This window comes from Salmo salar, chromosome 17 (genome assembly GCF_965601325.2).
Source record: "Salmo salar chromosome 17, fSalSal1, whole genome shotgun sequence".
Classification (NCBI taxonomy): Eukaryota; Metazoa; Chordata; class Actinopteri; order Salmoniformes; family Salmonidae; genus Salmo; species Salmo salar.
In genome coordinates, this window is record NC_138307.1 from 34,382,360 (window position 1) to 34,403,115 (window position 20,756).

The following is a 20,756-nucleotide window of genomic DNA, read 5'->3' on the forward strand; positions in this document are numbered from 1 at the left end:
TAAGAGAGTTATATTGTAAATAATTATTTTTATATATTTTAGGCGGGCTGTTTTGAAAAGCACATCGTGAGTCTTCACTTTCGTCATATGTTAAGCAATTTGACGACTAATTTGGTAATTTCATATATTTTTATATTTGATATTTTTACAAAATTGGCTGGTCAAAGGGCCACCATTTTTGTAGTGGTAGCCTATCAGAGACAAATGCTTAGCCTATAAATGAGAAGAATCCCCTATGCATCATTCATTACTCCCATCCCTAAACACCCCCCATTTTTTATATATCAAATAATCTATAACTAACAGGTTATAGAGGCAAGGCATATGAACTAACAGGTTATAGAGGCATATGAACTAACAGGTTATAGAGGCAAGGCATATGAACTAACAGGTTATAGAGGCAAGGCATATGAACTAACAGGTTATAGAGGCATATGAACTAATAGGTTATAGAGGCAAGGCATATGAACTAACAGGTTATAGAGGCAAGGCATATGAACTAACAGGTTATAGAGGCATATGAACAAACAGGTTATAGAGGCAAGGCATATGAACTAACAGGTTATAGAGGCAAGGCATATGAACTAACAGGTTATAGAGGCATATGAACTAACAGGTTATAGAGGCAAGGCATATGAACTAACAGGTTATAGAGGCAAGGCATATGAACTAACAGGTTATAGAGGCATATGAACTAACAGGTTATAGAGGCAAGGCATATGAACTAACAGGTTATAGAGGCAAGGCATATGAACTAACAGGTTATAGAGGCATATGAACTAACAGGTTATAGAGGCAAGGCATATGAACTAACAGGTTATAGAGGCAAGGCATATGAACTAACAGGTTATAGTGGCATATGAACTAACAGGTTATAGAGGCAAGGCATATGAACTAACAGGTTATAGAGGCAAGGCATATGAACTAACAGGTTATAGAGGCATATGAACTAACAGGTTATAGAGGCAAGGCATATGAACTAACAGGTTATAGAGGCAAGGCATATGAACTAACAGGTTATAGAGGCATATGAACTAACAGGTTATAGAGGCAAGGCATATGAACTAACAGGTTATAGAGGCAAGGCATATGAACTAACAGGTTATAGAGGCATATGAACTAACAGGTTATAGAGGCAAGGCATATGAACTAACAGGTTATAGAGGCAAGGCATATGATCTAACAGGTTATAGAGGCATATGAACTAACAGGTTATAGAGGCAAGGCATATGAACTAACAGGTTATAGAGGCATATGAACTAACAGGTTATAGAGGCAAGGCATATGAACTAACAGGTTATAGAGGCAAGGCATATGAACTAACAGGTTATAGAGGCAAGGCATATGATCTAACAGGTTATAGAGCAAACAACGCAATTATCACAACACATAGGTTGTAATCTGTCTTTTTTCTGGCTTGGCTTCCCCAGTGATTTTACCTATGCATTCTACTGGATTTTTAGTTACCCCCTATTCTGAACTTCTCTTTCGTTATATAGGCCCAGCTGTTAGACTTCCTAAACTAGGCTATGCAAGGTGTTCGCCTAAATTATGCAGAAGAACGTTGTAGCTAATTCTGGGTACAGACTGACTGGGACTCAACCCCAGGCCTCTTCGCAGTCAGTGACCACAGACATTAAAACCAGTCGCTGACAGTGCCAAGAGAAAATTCTTCATTTGCTTGTGCTCATAACCGTTCTGAGTGTATGCCTGGTCTGCAGTTGCAAGGGGAAATTTTTTTGAAATTGAAACATTGAAACTAATATTATCCCATTTCACTGAGTGTAGTAGATCATTGGGTTGGTAGAAGCACTGTACATGTAGTGCTTGTCTTTGCCACTGAGTGTAGTAGATCATTGGGTTGGTAGAAGCACCGTACATGTAGTGCTTGTCTTTGCCACTGAGTGTAGTAGATCATTAGGTTGGTAGAAGCACCGTACATGTAGTGCTTGTCTTTGCCACTGAGTGTAGTAGATCATTGGGTTGGTAGAAGCACCGTACATGTAGTGCTTGTCTTTGCCACTGAGTGTAGTAGATCATTGGGTTGGTAGAAGCACCGTACATGTAGTGCTTGTCTTTGCCACTGAGGCTGCTGTTTTTCTTCCTTCCCTCTCTGCCGCCAACTACCAGATTCAACTTGGACGTCTCTCCCAACGCGAGGTCATTTGTTTTAGTCGGCACACGCTAAAATATCCCGGCTAAACCCATTGATTATCGGATTAATTATTAAAGATAAAAACAATGGATAATCCACAAATGTAATAGTTCATCGACTATATTTGCATTTGATACTTCATTTTAAAGAAAATGGCTGAAATCAACTTAGCCCTCACCAAAGAAGGCTGGTGGGTAGCTTGTGGCTAATGTGTTAGCTAGCTAGCTACATTACACGTTCACTTTGCTAGCATAGCTTTGGCTTTTCTAGTTAACGTTAGCTAAATTAACACCTAATGTTAGATTTAGGATCTCACATACTATGATGCCTGTGCTAATGTAGCTTAAATGTTTGTACGCCAGATATGTGTAACTAGCTATGGTATTACATACCTGGCGTACGAACTGATAACAGTAGCTAATAATGATTATTTTGGCAGTTGATGTTGCGAAGTGTGTCATTTGTCTTGCAAATTGCTGTCAATTATTTTTTTAGCATGTATAGCTTTGGTACGCTAACTAACAAGGCAATGTATGCTCATTTGAAGCTAAGTAGCTACCTAGCTAGCTACCAAAGTAAACAACTCCGTGACCACCGGTGTAGCTAGCTAGCTCTACATAACTGTACTGCAGCTAGCTAGCTCTACATAACTGTACTGTAGCTAGCTAGCTCTACATAACTGTACTGTAGCTAGCTAACTCTACATAACTGTACTGTAGCTAGCTAGCTCTACATAACTGTACTGTAGCTAGCTAGCTCTACATAACTGTACTGTAGCTAGCTAGCGCTACATAACTGTACAGTAGCTAGCTAGCTCTACATTACTGTACTGTAGCTAGCTAACTTAGTAAACAACTCCGTGACCACCGGTGAAGCTAGCTAGCTCTACATTACTGTACTGTAGCTAGCTAGCTTAGTAAACAACTCCGTGACCACCGGTGTAGTTAGCTAGCTCTACATTACTGTACTGTAGCTAGCTAGCTCTACATAACTGTACTGTAGCTAGCTAGCTCTACATTACTGTACTGTAGTTAGCTAGCTCTACATAACTGTACTGTAGCTAGCTAGCTATTAATATATCTTCAAAGTTGATCTGCTAGTCAGTTGTTAGCTACGTTAGTTAAGTACACTGGAGTGATATGCGAGTTGGCTGGCTAGTTTTTTAAATGTCAATGTGTTTGGCCACTGTAGCTATGTGGAGTGTTGTTGTTTAACCACAGTACACAGGTTACGCCCTTTATTTTGGTTTACCTCCTACACAGGTACCTTACAGACGAAGGAATAGAGGAGTTGAAACGCACTTCTGAGAAACCCACAGCTAATTACATTATTCGCATTGCACTTAATGTAAGTAGCTAGTATTCTCACATCTCTCTTCTACTATACAGAAAAAAACGTTTTCCCTTCACCTGTGTAGATGTACATTTAACTGACCCCTGGGGTTTGAGTAGAAAAAAGAGACTGTTTGTCAAGTGCTTACAGTCGACCTCATTTCAAAATCAATCAAGCTTTACAAAACAGGTTTGTGTCAGACCCACAAAACGGATTCCTCTACATTGCTTTGAATATTGCTTATTGAATGTTTTGCCGGTATGTCAGTAAATCAAAGTCAACCTAATATGGCAGCATTCCAATTCTCCACCCTTGTTTGTAGTTGAACACTCCCCCGTCCCTCCATCCAAATGCTTACGACAATCTAGTCTGAATAATCAGGCTGTAATACACACTTAATTGGTATATACAGCCTGAGACATTTGTGTGCACAATGTTTGTAAATGTTCCTTTACAAGCCAGAATGTTGATTAAAATTGCATGTTAACTTACTCTACCGGTTGTTTGTGTGGTTTGTCCTTCCGCTGCTCTAAATTTGAGACAAAATATCCACAGGAAAGTATTGTTTAAGTGACTTTTTAGTGTGCTCAAAGCCCAGAATCTCTTGTCAATAGCTATTGAACCAAGCATGCCATGACAATGAAAATGGTATATTCTGTCAACAGTTATTGAACCAAGTATGCATGACAATGAAAATGGTATATTCTGAATATTTTTTTTGAAGATTGAAATCCCAATATCCAATATAAAACTCACTTTACCTCAGTACCAAACCACATACCTACCGGCTCTCTACAATGTCAGGTAAACAAGACCTTCCTGTGGATATTTTGTCTAAAGTTTCGAGCAGAGGAAGGGACAAATGGGGGGAGTAAGTTCAAATGTAATTCTATTAAACATTCTGGCTTGTAAGGAACATTTGCACACGTCTGGCCGTCTATACCAATTAATTGTATATTACAACCTGATTAATCAGACTAACACCAATCCAATAGTTTTTGAAGTCCATGACAGGGAGTGTGCTCATGCCTACTTTGGGAGATGTGTGGAGAATCAGGATGCAGGCAATATTTGCCACTGATTTCAAAACAGGTTTCTCTACATTGCTTTCAATTATGCTTCTCGAGGTTTACAGGTAATATCATTGTCAGCCTAATATGTTGGTTGGTAAAGTATTGCTTATCCCCCCCTGTCTCTGTGACTATCTCTACAGAGTGACCTGAGGCCTATTGGCAGGAAGTTTCTCCCTGCAGACATCAACAGTGGCCGGGTGGAGAAGGTGAGGCGTTTTGTGTGTGTATTAGCACAGATGTGTGTACGCCAAATGGTCAGAGAAACTGTCAAAGATCCTATCATAATGATTCAACACAGAACAAAAACAAAGTTAAAACCAACACGACTGTGTAATATTCAGTGGATGGAGGTTAGTCAAGCTAGACTGCTATGGTGAGTAACCATGCTGAAGACATATGGCAACTTAGGAAGCTAATTCATAGGCCTTAGCTCAGTGGGCTATTTATCTCAGCCTTGAAAACAACATGCACCTGACCCGGGTTTGATACCCTGTTGGTTACACTGTCCTGTGCACATTTCAGAAATACTGAAATGCACTACTTCCAAAGGCCACTAGATGTCTCTGTCACTCTAGCTTTAAAATACCTTCATTCCTTCCTTCAGCCATGGGGAGTTGCATTGAGTTCAACAGAGAAAATGCCACAGATGATGACGAGGGAGATAATTAATGAATTAATTTGTATGTTAGCAAATAACCCACAGTCCTACTAAGGCTCAGAGAGCTAATAACCCACGGTCCTCCTAAGGCTCAGAGAGCTAATAACCCACAGTCCTCCTAAGGCTCAGAGAGCTAATAACCCACGGTCCTCCTAAGGCTCAGAGAGCTAATAACCCACGGTCCTCTTAAGGCTCAGAGAGCTAATAACCCACGGTCCTCCTAAGGCTCAGAGAGCTAATAACCCACGGTCCTCCTAAGGCTCAGAGAGCTAATAACCCACGGTCCTCCTAAGGCTCAGAGAGCTAATAACCCACGGTCCTTCTAAAGCTCAGAGAGCTAATAACCCACGGTCCTTCTAAAGCTCAGAGCCAATAACCCACGGTCCTTCTAAAGCTCAGAGAGCTAATAACCCACGGTCCCCCTAAAGCTCAGAGAGCTAATAACCCACGGTTCTCCTAAAGCTCAGAGAGCTAATAACCCACGGTCCCCCTAAAGCTCAGAGAGCTAATAACCCACGGTCCTCCTAAAGCTCAGAGAGCTAATAACCCACGGTCCTCCTAAAGCTCAGAGAGCTAATAACCCACGGTCCCCCTAAAGCTCAGAGAGCTAATAACCCACGGTCCTCCTAAAGCTCAGAGAGCTAATAACCCACGGTTCTCCTAAGGCTCAGAGAGCTAATAACCCACGGTTCTCCTAAAGCTCAGAGAGCTAATAACCCACGGTCCTCCTAAAGCTCAGAGAGCTAATAACCCACGGTCCTCCTAAGGCTCTGTATAAGATATTGCACTCCTTTCAGGTAAGTACAACTCTCACTCTGCATTAGTCTAACAGCGAAAGCGCCATCAATACTGGTAATTCAGAATTTCTCAGTCTGTCTGCATTAAGTTATTATTTTTTTTGCCTGGCTCTTTTCCCAGAGTAGGTTATCACTAGATTGCAATTAATATGTACTGCATTTACAAAGAGGTGATTGAATATGGCGTAGAATGCCAGCTCTTGGAGATAAACTAGTTTAATTGGAACGTGTAAACCTCCAGTTGAATGTAAAGGAGGGAACCAGAGCTGTTCATTAAAAGAAGACCCATCTGAGTAGTTGTATTTCTTTATGGCCCTTTAGTTGCCACTTCTCTGTTTACAGCATGGAACTGAAGAACAAACACACTGTTTAACGGTACATAAGCATTAACCTGTTGAGGACAGACGTTCCGCTAGCGGAACCCCTAGCCAACAGCCAATGGCATCGCACGGCGCGAAATACAAAACCAACTAAAATACCACAATTACATTTTCTCAAACAATCAACTATTTTACACCATTTTAAAGATAAGACTCTCGTTAATCACATTGTCCGATTTCAAAAAGGCTTTACAGCGAAAGCAAATCATTAGATTATGTCAGGAGAGTACATAGACACAAATAATCACACAGCCATTTTCCAAGCAAGCATATATGTCACATAAACCCAAACCACAGCTAAATGCAGCACTAACCTTTGATGATCTTCATCAGATGACACTCCTAGGACATTATGTTATACAATACATGCATGTTTTGTTCAATCAAGTTCATATTTATATCAAAAACCAGCTTTTTACATCAGCATGTGATGTTCAGAACTAGCATACCCACCGAAAACCTCCGGTGAATTTACTAAATTACTCATGATAATTACAGAACTCCTTTATGCAATCGCTATGTCCGATTTTAAAATAGCTTTTCGGCGAAAGCACATTTTGCAATATTCTGAGTACATAGCTCGGCCATCACAGGCTAGCTAATTTGACACCCACCAAGTTTGGGGCTCACTAAACTCAGAATTACTGTTAGAAAAATGGATTACCTTTGCTGTTCTTCGTCAGAATGCACTCCCAGGACTTCTACTTCAACAACAAATGTTGTTTTGGTTCCAAATAATCCATAGTTATATCCAAATACCGCTGTTTTGTTTGTTTGTTCGTGCGTTCAGGTCACTATCCGAAGGGTGACGCGCGAGCACATTTTGTGACAAAAAATTTCGAAATATTCCATTACCGTACTTAGAAGCATGTCAAATGCTGTTTAAAATCAATTTTTATGCTATTTTTCTCATAAAATAGTGATAATATTCCAACCGGGCAACGTTGTATTCATTCAAAGGCTGAAAGAAAAATATTTAGAAGTCTCGTGACTGCGCATCTCCAGTCTCACTGTCCCCAGGCTGACCACTCACAAACAGAGCTGCTGTACTTTGCCCAGAGACAGCATACACCCCATTCCACTTTCTGGCGGCTTTGGAGAGCCAATGGAAGCCTTAGAAAGTGTCACGTTACAGCACAGATGCTGTAATGTCGATAGAGATGCAACAGAAGGACAACAAATTGTCAGACAGGGCACTTCCTGTATGGAATCTTCTCAGGTTTTGGCCTGCCATATAAGTTCTGTTATACTCACAGACATCATTCAAACAGTTTTAGAAACTTTAGGGTGTTTTCTATCCAAAGCCAATAATTATATGCATATTCTAGTTACTGGGCAGGAGTAGTAACCAGATTAAATTGGGTACGTTTTTTATCCAGCCGTGAAAATACTGCCCCCTATCCCAAAGAAGTTAAGGAAGGTCAGGTACATAAGCATTAAGGAAGGTCGGGTACATAAGCATTAAGGAAGGTCGGGTACATAAGCATTAACCTGTTGGGTCTAGGGGGCAGCATTTGCACGTCTGGATAAAAAAAATGTACCCGATTTAATCTGGTTACTAATCCTACCCAGTAACTAGAATATGCATATACTTATTATATATGGATAGAAAACACTCTAAAGTTTCCAAAACTGTTTGAATGGTGTCTGTGAGTATAACAGAACTCATTTGGCAGGCAAAACCCTGAGACATTTTCTGACAGGAAGTGGATACCTGATGTGTTGTATTGACTTTAAACCTATCCCATTGAAAAACACAGGGGTTTAGGAATATTTTGGCACTTCCTATTGCTTCCACTAGATGTCACCAGCCTTTACAAAGTGTTTTGAGTCTTCTGGAGGGAGATCTGACCGAACAAGAGCCATGGAACGGTGATGTCCCATTAGACACCTGGCGCGCTACTTCATGTTGGGTACCCTCGTTCCAATACGTTATAAAAGACTATGCATTCGTCCACCTTGAATATTATTCATGTTCTGGTTAAAAAAGGCCCTAATGATTTATGCTATACAACGTTTGACATGTTTGAACGAACGGAAATATATTTTTTCCCCTCGTTCATGACGAGAAGTCCGGCTGGCTTACATCATGTGCTAACGAGACGGAGATTTTTGGACATAAATGATGAGCTTTTTTGAACAAAACTACATTCGTTATGGACCTGTGATACCTGGAAGTGACATCTGATGAAGAGAATCAAAGGTAATGGATTATTTACATAGTATTTTCGATTTTAGATCTCCCCAACATGACGTCTAGTCTGTATCGCAACGCGTATTTTTCTGGGCACAGTGCTCAGATTATTGCAAAGTGTGATTTCCCAGTAAGGTTATTTTTAAATCTGGCAAGTTGATTGCGTTCAAAAGATGTAAATCTATAATTCTTTAAATGACAATATAATATTTTACCAATGTTTTCTAATTTTAATTATTTAATTTGTGACGCTGACTTGACTGCCGGTTATTGGAGGGAAACGATTTCCTCAACATCAATGCCATAGTAAAACGCTGTTTTTGGATATAAATATCAACTTGATAGAACTAAAAATGCATGCATTGTCTAACATAATGTCCTAGGAGTGTCATCTGATGGAGATTGTAAAAGGTTAGTGTATCATTTTAGCTGGTTTTATGGTTTTGGTGACCCTGTCTTTGACTTGACAAAACATTACACACAACTCTTGTAAATGTACTGTCCTAACATACTCTAAATTTATGCTTTCGCCGTAAAACCTTTTTGAAATCGTAAAACGTGGTTAGATTAAGGAGATGTTTATCTTTTCAAATGGTGTAACATAGTTGTATTTTTGAAAAATTTGAATTTTGACATTTATTTGGATTCAAATTTGCCGCTCTTGAAATGCACCTGCTGTTGATGGAGTGCACCACGGGTGGCACGCTAGCGTCCCACCTAGCCCCAAGAGGTTGGAAGGTCGGGTACATAAGCATTAAGGAAGACCCGGTACATAAGCATTAAGGAAGGTCGGGTACATAAGCATTAAGGAAGACCCGGTACATAAGCATTAAGGAAGACCCGGTACATAAGCATTAAGGAAGACCCGGTACATAAGCATTAAGGAAGACCCGGTACATAAGCATTAAGGAAGACCCGGTACATAAGCATTAAGGAAGGTCTGTTACTTAAGCATTAAGGAAGGTCCGGTACTTAAGCATTAAGGAAGGGCAGGTACTTACAGTTGAAGTCAGAAGTTTACATACACCTTAGCCAAATACATTTAAACTCAGTTTTTCACAATTCCTGACATTTAATCCTAGCAAAAATTCCCTTTCTAGGTCAGTTAGGATCACCACTTTATTTTAAGAATGTGAAATGCCAGAATAATAGTAGAGAGAAATATTTATTTCAGCTTTTATTTTTTTCATCACATTCCCAGTGGGTCAGAAGTTTACATACACTCAATTAGTATTTGGTAGCATTGCATTTAAATTGTTTAACTTGGGTCAAACGTTTCGGGTAGCCTTCCGCAAGCTTCCCACAATAAGTTGGGTGAATTTTGGCTCATTCCTCCTGACAGAGCTGGTGTAACTGAGTCAGGTTTGTAGGCCTCCTTGCTCGCACATGCTTTGTCAGTTCTGCCCACAGATTTTCTATATGATTGAGGTCAGGACTTTGTGATGGCCATTCCAATACCTTGACTTTGTTGTCCTTAAGCCATTTTGCCACAACTTTGGAAATATGCTTGGGGTCATTGTCCATTTGGAAGACCCATTTGCGACCAAGCTTTAACTTCCTGACTGATGTCTTGAGATGTTGCTTCAATATATCCACATCATTTTCCTACCTCATGATGCCATCTATTTTGTGAAGTGCACCAGTCCCTCCTGCAGCAAAGCACCCCCACAACATGATGCTGCCACCCCCGTGCTTCACGGTTGGGATGGTGTTCTTCGGCTTGCAAGCCTCCCCCTTTTTCCTCCAAACAAAACGATGGTCATTATGGCCAAACAGCTCTATTTTTGATTTCATCAGACCAGAGGACGTTTCTCCAAAAAGTTCTATCTTTGTCCCTATGTGCAGTTGCAAACTGTAGTCTGGCTTTTTTATGGCGGTTTTGGAGCAGTGGCTTCTTCCTTGCTGAGCGGACTTTCAGGTTATGTCGATATAGGACTCATTTTACTGTGGATATAGATACTTTTGTACCTGTTTCCTCCAGAATTTTCACAAGGTCCTTTGTTGTTGTTCTGGGATTGGTTTGCACTTTTCGCACCGAAGAACGTTCATCTCTAGGAGACAGAACGCGTCTCCTTCCTGAGCGGTATGACGGCTGCGTGGTCCCATGGTGTTTATACTTGCGTACTATTGTTTGTACAGATTAACGTGGTACCTTCAGGCGTTTGGAAATTACTCCCAAGGATGAACCAGACTTGTTGAGGTCTACAATTATTTTTCTGAGGTCTTGGCTGATTTCTTTTGATTTTCCCATGATTTCAAGCAAATAGGCACTGAGTTTGAAGGTAGGCCTTGAAATACATCCACAGGTTCACCTCCAATTGACTCAAATGATGTCAATTAGCCTATCAGAAGCTTCTAAAGCCATGACATCATTTTCTGGAATTCCCCAAGCTGTTTAAAGGCACAGTCAACTTAGTATATGTAAACTTCTGACTGACTGGAATTGTGATACAGTGAATTATAAGTGAAATAATCTGTCTGTGAACAAATCTTGGAAAAATTACTTGTCATGCACAAAGTAGATGTCCTAACCGACTTGCCAAAACGATAGTTTGTTAACAAGAAATGTGTGGAGTGGTTGAAAAACGAGTTTTAATGACTCCAACCGAAGTGTATGTGAACTTCCCACTTCAACTGTAAAAGCAGTAAGGTCAATTTGAGCAAGGAGATAGCGAGGGTAGCTCAATTCAATACACTTTATTCATCCCAGAGGAGCAGTTATTGAAGCTGGGACCATCTGGTGAGGTTGTTTGTCAGTTAGTGCTTACAAGGCTGATATCTTTACTGCAACAAACCCTGGCATTAGGACACACCGTAGCAAAAATGTTTTGCAACGTAAAAACAAAAAGATTACATTTCTTATTGGACAAGTTCAGGTCCCCTCTCGCTTTGTCTGTTTTGATCCGTTTGGTGCCTAATCAATACGGACCCTTAACTCACTCTCTGGCTGTAAAATATTTTTGCTAACAGTGTGCCCTAATTAACAGGACCGTTGTCTTTCGTCTCGCCCTACCCGTTCCCACCATCAGTTGGAGGGTCCGTGTGTGCTGCAGGTTCAGAAGGTGAGGAACGCATCGGCTCCCAAGGACAATGAGGAGTCTCAGGGAGCCCCCAGGATGCTGCGGCTGCAGATGACAGACGGACACACCAACGCTGTGGGCCTTGAGTTCAAACACCTGTCTCAGATCAGGTAGAGAACAATTACTGGTTCAAACACCTGTCTCAGATCAGGTAGAGAACAACTACTGGTTCAAACACCTGTCCCAGATCAGGTAGAGAACAACTACTGGTTCAAACACCAGGCTAATTAATCTGTTTGATTGATCAGGTAGAGAACAACTACTGGTTCAAACACCTGTCCCAGATCGAGGAATTTACCACCCAGGAAAAGTACCGTACGGTGCCAGGAACGGAGAAAAACAAACAAATATATGTACAGTGCATTCAGAAAGTATTCAGACCTCTTCACTTTTCCCACATTTTGTTACGTTACAGCCTTATTCTAAAATGGATTAAAAAAAAAACATTTTCCCCTAATCAATCTTCACGCATTACCCCATAATGACTAAGCAAAAATTGGTTTTTAGACAACATTACTCCTAGATAGGGCCTTCCATCTGAATATCTGGTCATCAATTAATTACTCCTAGATGGGGCCTACCATCTGAATATCTGGTCATCAATTAATTACTCCTAGATAGGGCCTTCCATCTGAATATCTGGTTATCAATTAATTACTCCTAGATAAGGCCTTCCATCATGGAATATCTGGTCATCAATTAATTACTCCTAGATAGGGCCTTCCATCTGAATATCTGGTCATCAATTAATTACTCCTAGATAGGGCCTACCATCATGGAATATCTGGTCATCAATTAATTACTCTTAGATGGGGCCTACCATCTGAATATCTGGTCATCAATGAATTACTCCTAGATAGGGCCTACCATCTGAATATCTGGTCATCAATGAATTACTCCTAGATAGGGCCTTCCATCATGGAATATCTGGTCACCAATTAATTACTCCTAGATAGGGCCTTCCATCATGGAATATCTGGTCATCAATTAATTACTCCTAGATAGGGCCTTCCATCTGAATATCTGGTCACCAATTTATTACTCCTAGATAGGGCCTACCATCATGGAATATCTGGTCATCAATTAATTACTCCTAGATAGGGCCTACCATCTGAATATCTGGTCATCAATTAATTACTCCTAGATAGGGCCTACCATCATGGAATATCTGGTCATCAATTTATTACTCCTAGATAGGGTCTTCCATCTGAATATCTGGTCATCAATTAATTACTCCTAGATAGGGCCTACCATCATGGAATATCTGGTCATCAATTAATTACTCCTAGATAGGGCCTTCCATCATGGAATATCTGGTCATCAATTAATTACTCCTAGATAGGGCCTTCCATCTGAATATCTGGTCATCAATTAATTACTCCTAGATAGGGCCTTCCATCATGGAATATCTGGTCATCAATTAATTACTCCTAGATAGGGCCTTCCATCTGAATATCTGGTCACCAATTTATTACTCCTAGATAGGGTCTTCCATCATGGAATATCTGGTCATCAATTAATTACTCCTAGATAGGGCCTTCCATCATGGAATATCTGGTCACCAATTAATTACTCCTAGATAGGGCCTTCCATCTGAATATCTGATCATCAATGAATTACTCCTAGATAGGGCCTACCATCATGGAATATCTGGTCATCAATTAATTACTCCTAGATAGGGCCTTCCATCTGAATATCTGGTCATCAATTAATTACTCCTAGATAGGGCCTACCATCTGAATATCTGGTCATCAATTAATTACTCCTAGATAGGGCCTTCCATCTGAATATCTGGTCATCAATTAATTACTCCTAGATAGGGCCTACCATCATGGAATATCTGGTCATCAATTAATTACTCCTAGATGGGGCCTACCATCTGAATATCTGGTCATCAATGAATTACTCCTAGATAGGGCCTTCCATCATGGAATATCTGGTCACCAATTAATTACTCCTAGATCGGGCCTTCCATCATGGAATATCTGGTCATCAATTAATTACTCCTAGATAGGGCCTTCCATCTGAATATCTGGTCACCAATTTATTACTCCTAGATAGGGTCTTCCATTATGGAATATCTGGTCATCAATTAATTACTCCTAGATAGGGTCTTCCATTATGGAATATCTGGTCATCAATTAATTACTCCTAGATAGGGCCTACCATCATGGAATATCTGGTCATCAATTAATTACTCCTAGATAGGGCCTACCATCAAGGAATATCTGGTCATCAATTAATTACTCCTAGATAGGGCCTTCCATCATGGAATATCTGGTCATCAATTAATTACTCCTAGATAGGGCCTTCCATCTGAATATCTGGTCACCAATTTATTACTCCTAGATAGGGTCTTCCATCATGGAATATCTGGTCATCAATTAATTACTCCTAGATAGGGCCTTCCATCATGGAATATCTGGTCACCAATGAATTACTCCTAGATAGGGCCTTCCATCTGAATATCTGATCATCAATGAATTACTCCTAGATAGGGCCTACCATCATGGAATATCTGGTCATCAATTAATTACTCCTAGATAGGGCCTTCCATCTGAATATCTGGTCATCAATTAATTACTCCTAGATAGGGCCTTCCATCATGGAATATCTAGTCATCAATTAATTACTCCTAGATAGGAATAATTGGCCTGGTAGTCCCGTGTGGCTCAGTTGGTAGAGCATGGAGCTTGCAACGTCAGGGTTGTGGGTTCGATTCCCACGGGAGACCAGTATGAAAAATGCTCAGATATCTCTGTTGATGATTCTGGCTATTCCCTACGTAGAGCATTTCTTTTGACCAGAGCTCTATGGGTCCTCCCTATGGGTCCTTGTCTAAAGTAGTGCCCTATAGAAGGAGTAGAAGGCCATTTGGGATGCAAGCCTCGATCTAACAGGCTGATGAAATAACACTTCTTCCTTTTTCAGAAGTACAAAGGAGGCTTCAGATCACGGAGGCTTTAGCATTAAGCCAGCCACTTGATTGGCGTTCACTTCTTCTGTAAAAAAACAAATAAACAATGGTTTCTTCCAACCGTGTTAATTGGTTGAGAGAAGGGACGTATCAGAGCAGGAGGAGGCCCTTCTCTGTGTTTCTTAGCTGCGTGGTTATTCAGGTGTATATGTGGTATGAAGGTATGAACACTGCATACAATATCACAGCGAATCCATCCTCTTTAACCCCCTATAACCCCCTATATAAAACTCCCCCATCACTGCATACAATATCACAGCGAATCCGTCCTCTTTAACCCCCTATATAAAACTCCCCCAATCAGAATCTGTCAGTTTATGCTGGAGATGTTTTTTTGTTGCTTTTTGGATGCGTCTCAATCCATCGTATCAGTCGATGATGTCGCACATCTGCGGGTGGCAGAGCTAGAGCGGTGTTTGTCAGACTATGAGAGACATCCCGAAAATCAGTCTGTCACGAAACACGTCTGTAGCGTCCGAATGGTTTGGCGTACAGATGAGACTCTCAGGAACACCATGGTGTTCTCCGTTTTTTGCTCTACGACCCCCACAAGCCACTCTGGACTTTTCTGAAGTCGGTTCCACCGATCTGCCAACTTCTGTCCAAACAGTTTGGGCTACACATTAATATGACCCCTCTGTGGAAAGGTGAGACTCTCACGAACACGTACGTGTGGGTTGTTTTGCTCTAGGACACCAACAAGCCTCACAAGACTCGTTTGAATGTCCCCGGGAAACGAGTTTAAAAAATGAATGGGAAGATATATGGAGATAGTTTAGTGCCAACAATAAGAGGTAAAATACATGTCCCAGATAATATAAAAAGTTTCCTGATCTTTCTTATATCTCTCAGATATAGGACAAACTTCCTTATGATTTTTTTGGGGGGTTTATCTGTTCCATGTAGTGAATCTGTTATTCAATGCCTTTCTATTGTCTAATAGCCGTAAGGCCAAATACAAGTTTTCATCAAAAACATATTTTTTTTATACTTCAAGGGGGTCTTAAAATTCTAAATCAAATAGCTAAATGATCCTTGGTATGACCTTTTAAAATAATTCCATGTAGCTTAGTAAAGAAATGCCCTTTTATGACCTTTATAAAACAATTCCAAATAGCTTAGTAGACCCCCGCCCCCACCTTGTTAGACAGGGCTTTTTTATATTTATTTTGTAAGGAAATGCCATTTTATGACCTTTCAGTTGATTTCCCCCAAAATATGTTAGTACTCTGAATGTGTACCTCATGTAAAAGTATAAAAATGACTGAAGAAAGTAACTGTCAGTCATTCGTATGGTCTTGGTGACACATTATGAATTACCATTTAGAAGTGGATACAGTTCAAATCACTTCCTGTTGACTATATAAACCTGTAGACTGATGCTGCTTCAGTCCTGTCTACAAATCACCTCCTGTTGACTATATAAACCTGTAGACTGATGCTGCTTCAGTCCTGTACACAAATCACCTCCTGTTGACTATATAAACCTGTAGACTGATGCTGCTTCAGTCCTGTACACAAATCACCTCCTGTTGACTATATAGACCTGTAGACTGATGCTGCTTCAGTCCTGTCTACAAATCACTTCCTGTTGACTATATAGACCTGTAGACTGATGCTGCTTCAGTCCTGTCTACAAATCACTTCCTGTTGACTATATAGACCTGTAGACTGATGCTGCTTCACTCCTGTCTACAAATCACCTCCTGTTGACTATATAGACCTGTAGACTGATGCTGCTTCACTCCTGTCTACAAATCACCTCCTGTTGACTATATAGACCTGTAGACTGATGCTGCTTCACTCCTGTCTACAAATCACCTCCTGTTGACTATATAGACCTGTAGACTGATGCTGCTTCACTCCTGTCTACAAATCACCTCCTGTTGACTATATAGACCTGTAGACTGATGCTGCTTCACTCCTGTCTACAAATCACCTCCTGTTGACTATATAGACCTGTAGACTGATGCTGCTTCACTCCTGTCTACAAATCACCTCCTGTTGACTATATAGACCTGTAGACTGATGCTGCTTCAGTCCTGTCTACCAATCAGCCAGTATCGTCGCTAGATCCTAATTTTCAACCAAAATACTCGTCTTACTTTTGGAATGGAAGCACAGACAGATGTTGGTGACTTTCTGAACTTCCCCTCCCTCCCTCCCTCCCCCGGTCTCCATCTCTCGCTTTCTTCTCCTCCCTCGCAATTTCCACTCGTCGGTGGCTGATCCGCTACCAATCCGTTTCCTTAATTACAACTCCATCCAAGCAGCGTCCGCGGCGACGGCTGCCGTGGCTACCAGCCAGCCCCTACAGGTGGAGTGGCCGGAGAGGAGCGCTGAGTCCCACATGCTTCCCTATTATCTATGGACTCTGGTCAACAAAAAAGCAGTGCACTACAAAGGGAATAGGGTCCCATTTGGGACGGAGAGGAGAGCTTGCCCAGAATCTATCCATGAGGAGAGAACAGTACAACCCTTTTATAATGACAACACTAACTAGTGTCTGTTCTGTTGATATCAGCTAGCTCTGATAGGGGAGGGAGGGAGGGAGGGAGGGAGGGAGGGGGAAACAGAAGGAGATGGATGAGAGGATGGATAGAAGGAAACAGAAAGAGGTTAGTTTGTAACGGCGTACAGCTCCGTTCCACGGTGTCGTTATGAAGCAGTACCCTGAGAGAGGACCCTGCTCCAGCCCCAGCTAGCTCCATGCTGTCCCAAATGGCTTCCTATTGCCTATGTAGTGCACTACTACTTGCCCTATTGGGGGGAGGGGGGGGGGTCTCGTGTCAAACATGATGTCCTATATAGGGGGAAAGGCTGCCGTTTGAGACCTACTGGGTCATTGGGCTGGAAGTGAAATCCCTAATTGCTGCATCAGCATCTGGACATCCCTCTAAGTCCCTGTGCTTTTTAATGAGAGGACTAGGGGCTGAATTCCAAATGGTACCTTATTCCCTATAGGGCCCTGGGCAAAAGTAGTGCACTACATAGGGAATAGGATCCCGTTTGGGACGCGGGCCGGGGGCTCAGAGCTGGGGGTGATCAGAACAGGGCTGTTAATTTAAAATGAGAATCGGCCTGGACCGGGGACGGGATTATTCCTAGGGTATGTCCCAATTTGGCCCCCTATTCTCTATATAGTGCACTACTTTTGACCACAGGCCATGCCCTATCCAGACCACTAAATGACACAACTGTGCTATTTTAGGACACAATCCCTAGTCTCGCTAGTCTCACCATCCTACTGCAACACAGCGTGTCATTTAGAAGAGTGGTCTGGATAGGGCATGGTCGGACAGGACAGAGGGGAGAGGTTTGTGGGTAACGTAAGCTAAGCTGTTCTTTTGGCATGGCTAGCCCTGTTGGACAGTAGCCACCACAGGCATAGCTGGCTGGATGAAGTGTTTTAGGAGGGAAAATGAATCGTGATGATTTGTGATTTTCTTTTCTAATTAAAGCTGGGCCAAAACTGCTTTCATATCAATACACTGTTTGTTCTGTCTGTTGTTTATGTCGTCGTTACAGAGATAGAAATCTATTGTTTATCAATCTCCCTGTTGTTGTTGTCCTGTCCAATATTAGGTTAACATATGATCTGTGCTTCCATTCCATTCCTGTAGCCAATCTGTATTAAATGTAACTGTAAACATGTTCCATGTTTATTATAATGTCCTTGTTTGTTTGTTTGTTTTGGCATTGGTTTAAGCTTCCTTAACCGCTGAATTGATTTGATCTACTTAGAGCTCTCCATATAATACAAAATGGGTTCTCTATGGAGCTGTCCTCTGGCCTCCCTAATTCACCCCCTGTATTGTGTTTTTTAGCCTGGACACCCCTCCAGGAACCAAGGTGAAGGTCCTTGGTACGGTCCAGGTGAAGAATGGCATTCTGCTTCTGGACGACTCCAAGATATCCGTCCTCGGAGGGGAGGTCGACCACATGATGGAGAAATGGGAACTGCAAAGGGTGAGGAGGAGTTTTACCCTTCGTTTTACAGCAGACTGTCTCTGTGGGTGTGTTCCAAACAGTACCTTATTCCCTACATAGGGCATGCACTTCAAAAGTAGTGCACTAGACTCTTTATACTATACAGGGAATAGAGAGCCTGCGCCTCAAATTATAGTGTTTATTACGCTGTTACTGGACAGCTGTTCATTCTATCTGGTTCAAAGGACCATGAAAAAGGCTGTCCTGAAGGCTGTCCTGAAGGGCGTACTAAAGGGTGTTCTAAAGGGCGTACTAAAGGGCGCTCTAAAGGGCGCACTAAAGGGCGTTTTTAGATTTTTACATCAGCAAATAACCTTCAATTCATTACATTTTATCTGTTATCAAAATTAAAAGAGACCAATAAACACATTTATTCAATTACATTTAAAAAATATATATATTATCTTTCTCAAAAACGTTTGTATATTGTCCCATACAATAATCTGTACTCTTAAATATTTTGTTACTAAAATAGAAGGTTAAAAAAAAATCGAATCTAATTGTATTGGTCACATACACGTGTTAAGCAGATGTTATTGCGGGTGTAGAGAAATGCTTGTGTTTCTAGCTCCGACAGTGCAGTAATATCTAACAAATTACACAACATATACCCAATACACACAAATATAATTTCACAACATATACCCAATACACACAAATCTAATTTCACAACATATACCCAATACACACAAATCTAATTTCACAACATATACCCAATACACACAAATCTAATTTCACAACATATACCCAATACACACAAATCTAATTTCACAACATATACACACAAATCTAATTTCACAACGTATACCCAATACACACAAATCTAATTTCACAACGTATACCCAATACACACAAATCTAATTTCACAACGTATACCCAATACACACAAATCTAATTTCACAACGTATACCCAATACACACAAATCTAATTTCACAACGTATACCCAATACACACAAATCTAATTTCACAACATATACCCAATACACACAAATCTAATTTCACAACGTATACCCAATACACACAAATCTAATTTCACAACATATACACACAAATCTAATTTCACAACATATACCCAATACACACACATCTAATTTCACAACGTATACCCAATACACACAAATCTAATTTCACAACATATACCCAATACACACAAATCTAATTTCACAATGTATACCCAATACACACATCTAAATAAAGGAATGGAATTAAGAATGTATAGATATATGTACTAAAGGGCGTTCTAAATTCCCCTCCTCTTCTCACCTTTGACCTCCAGAGCTTGGCCAAACACAGCAGGAGTAACATCGGAAGGGAAGGTGGAGCCCCTCCCTTTGTGCCTTTCGGACAGGTATGACCTGCCAATATTTAACTAGTTCCACACACAGCCAATCAGACTGAATCTCTCTCCATTGACTAACCAATCAGACTGATTCTCTCTCTGTTGACTAACCAATCAGACTGATTCTCTCTTTGATGACTAACCAATCAGACTGATTCTCTCTCTGTTGACTAACCAATCAGACTGATTCTCTCTCTGTTGACTAACCAATCAGACTGATTCTCTCTGTTGATTAACCAATCAGACTGATTCTCTCTCTGTTGACTAACCAATCAGACTGATTCTCTCTGTTGATTAACCAATCAGACTGATTCTCTCTCTGTTGACTAACCAATCAGACTGATTCTCTCTCTGTTGATTAACCAATCAGACTGATTCTCTCTCTGTTGACTAACCAATCAGACTGATTCTCTCTGTTGATTAACCAATCAGACTGATTCTCTCTCTGTTGACTAACCAATCAGACTGATTCTCTCTCTGTTGACTAACCAATCAGACTGATTCTCTCTTTGTTGACTAACCAATTAGACTGATTCTCTCTTTGATGACTAACTAATCAGACTGATTCTCTCTCCGTTGACTAACCAATCAGACTGATTCTCTCTCTGTTGACTAACCAATCAGACTGATTCTCTCTCTGTTGACTAACCAATCAGACTGATTCTCTCTCCGTTGACTAACCAATCAGACTGATTCTCTCTCTGTTGACTAACCAATCAAACTGATTCTCTCTCTGTTGACTAACCAATCAGACTGATTCTTTCTCTGTTGACTAACCAA

General features: G+C 40.9%; 1 protein-coding gene across 1 annotated transcript in view; it reads left to right on the plus strand.

Annotated features, from left to right (window-relative positions):
- Positions 1-1,983: 1,983 nt before the first annotated feature.
- LOC106592742 (tudor domain-containing protein 3) overlaps positions 1,984-20,756 on the plus strand; it is a 52,707-nt gene continuing 33,934 nt past the window's right edge. Inside the window, exons 1-6 of the mRNA XM_082963313.1 lie at positions 1,984-2,345; positions 3,418-3,502; positions 4,701-4,766; positions 11,619-11,779; positions 18,474-18,615; positions 19,914-19,985. Of these exons, the coding sequence (XP_082819439.1) occupies positions 2,308-2,345; positions 3,418-3,502; positions 4,701-4,766; positions 11,619-11,779; positions 18,474-18,615; positions 19,914-19,985 (564 nt within the window). The 5' untranslated portion in view covers positions 1,984-2,307. The remainder of the gene's footprint in view (positions 2,346-3,417; positions 3,503-4,700; positions 4,767-11,618; positions 11,780-18,473; positions 18,616-19,913; positions 19,986-20,756) is intronic.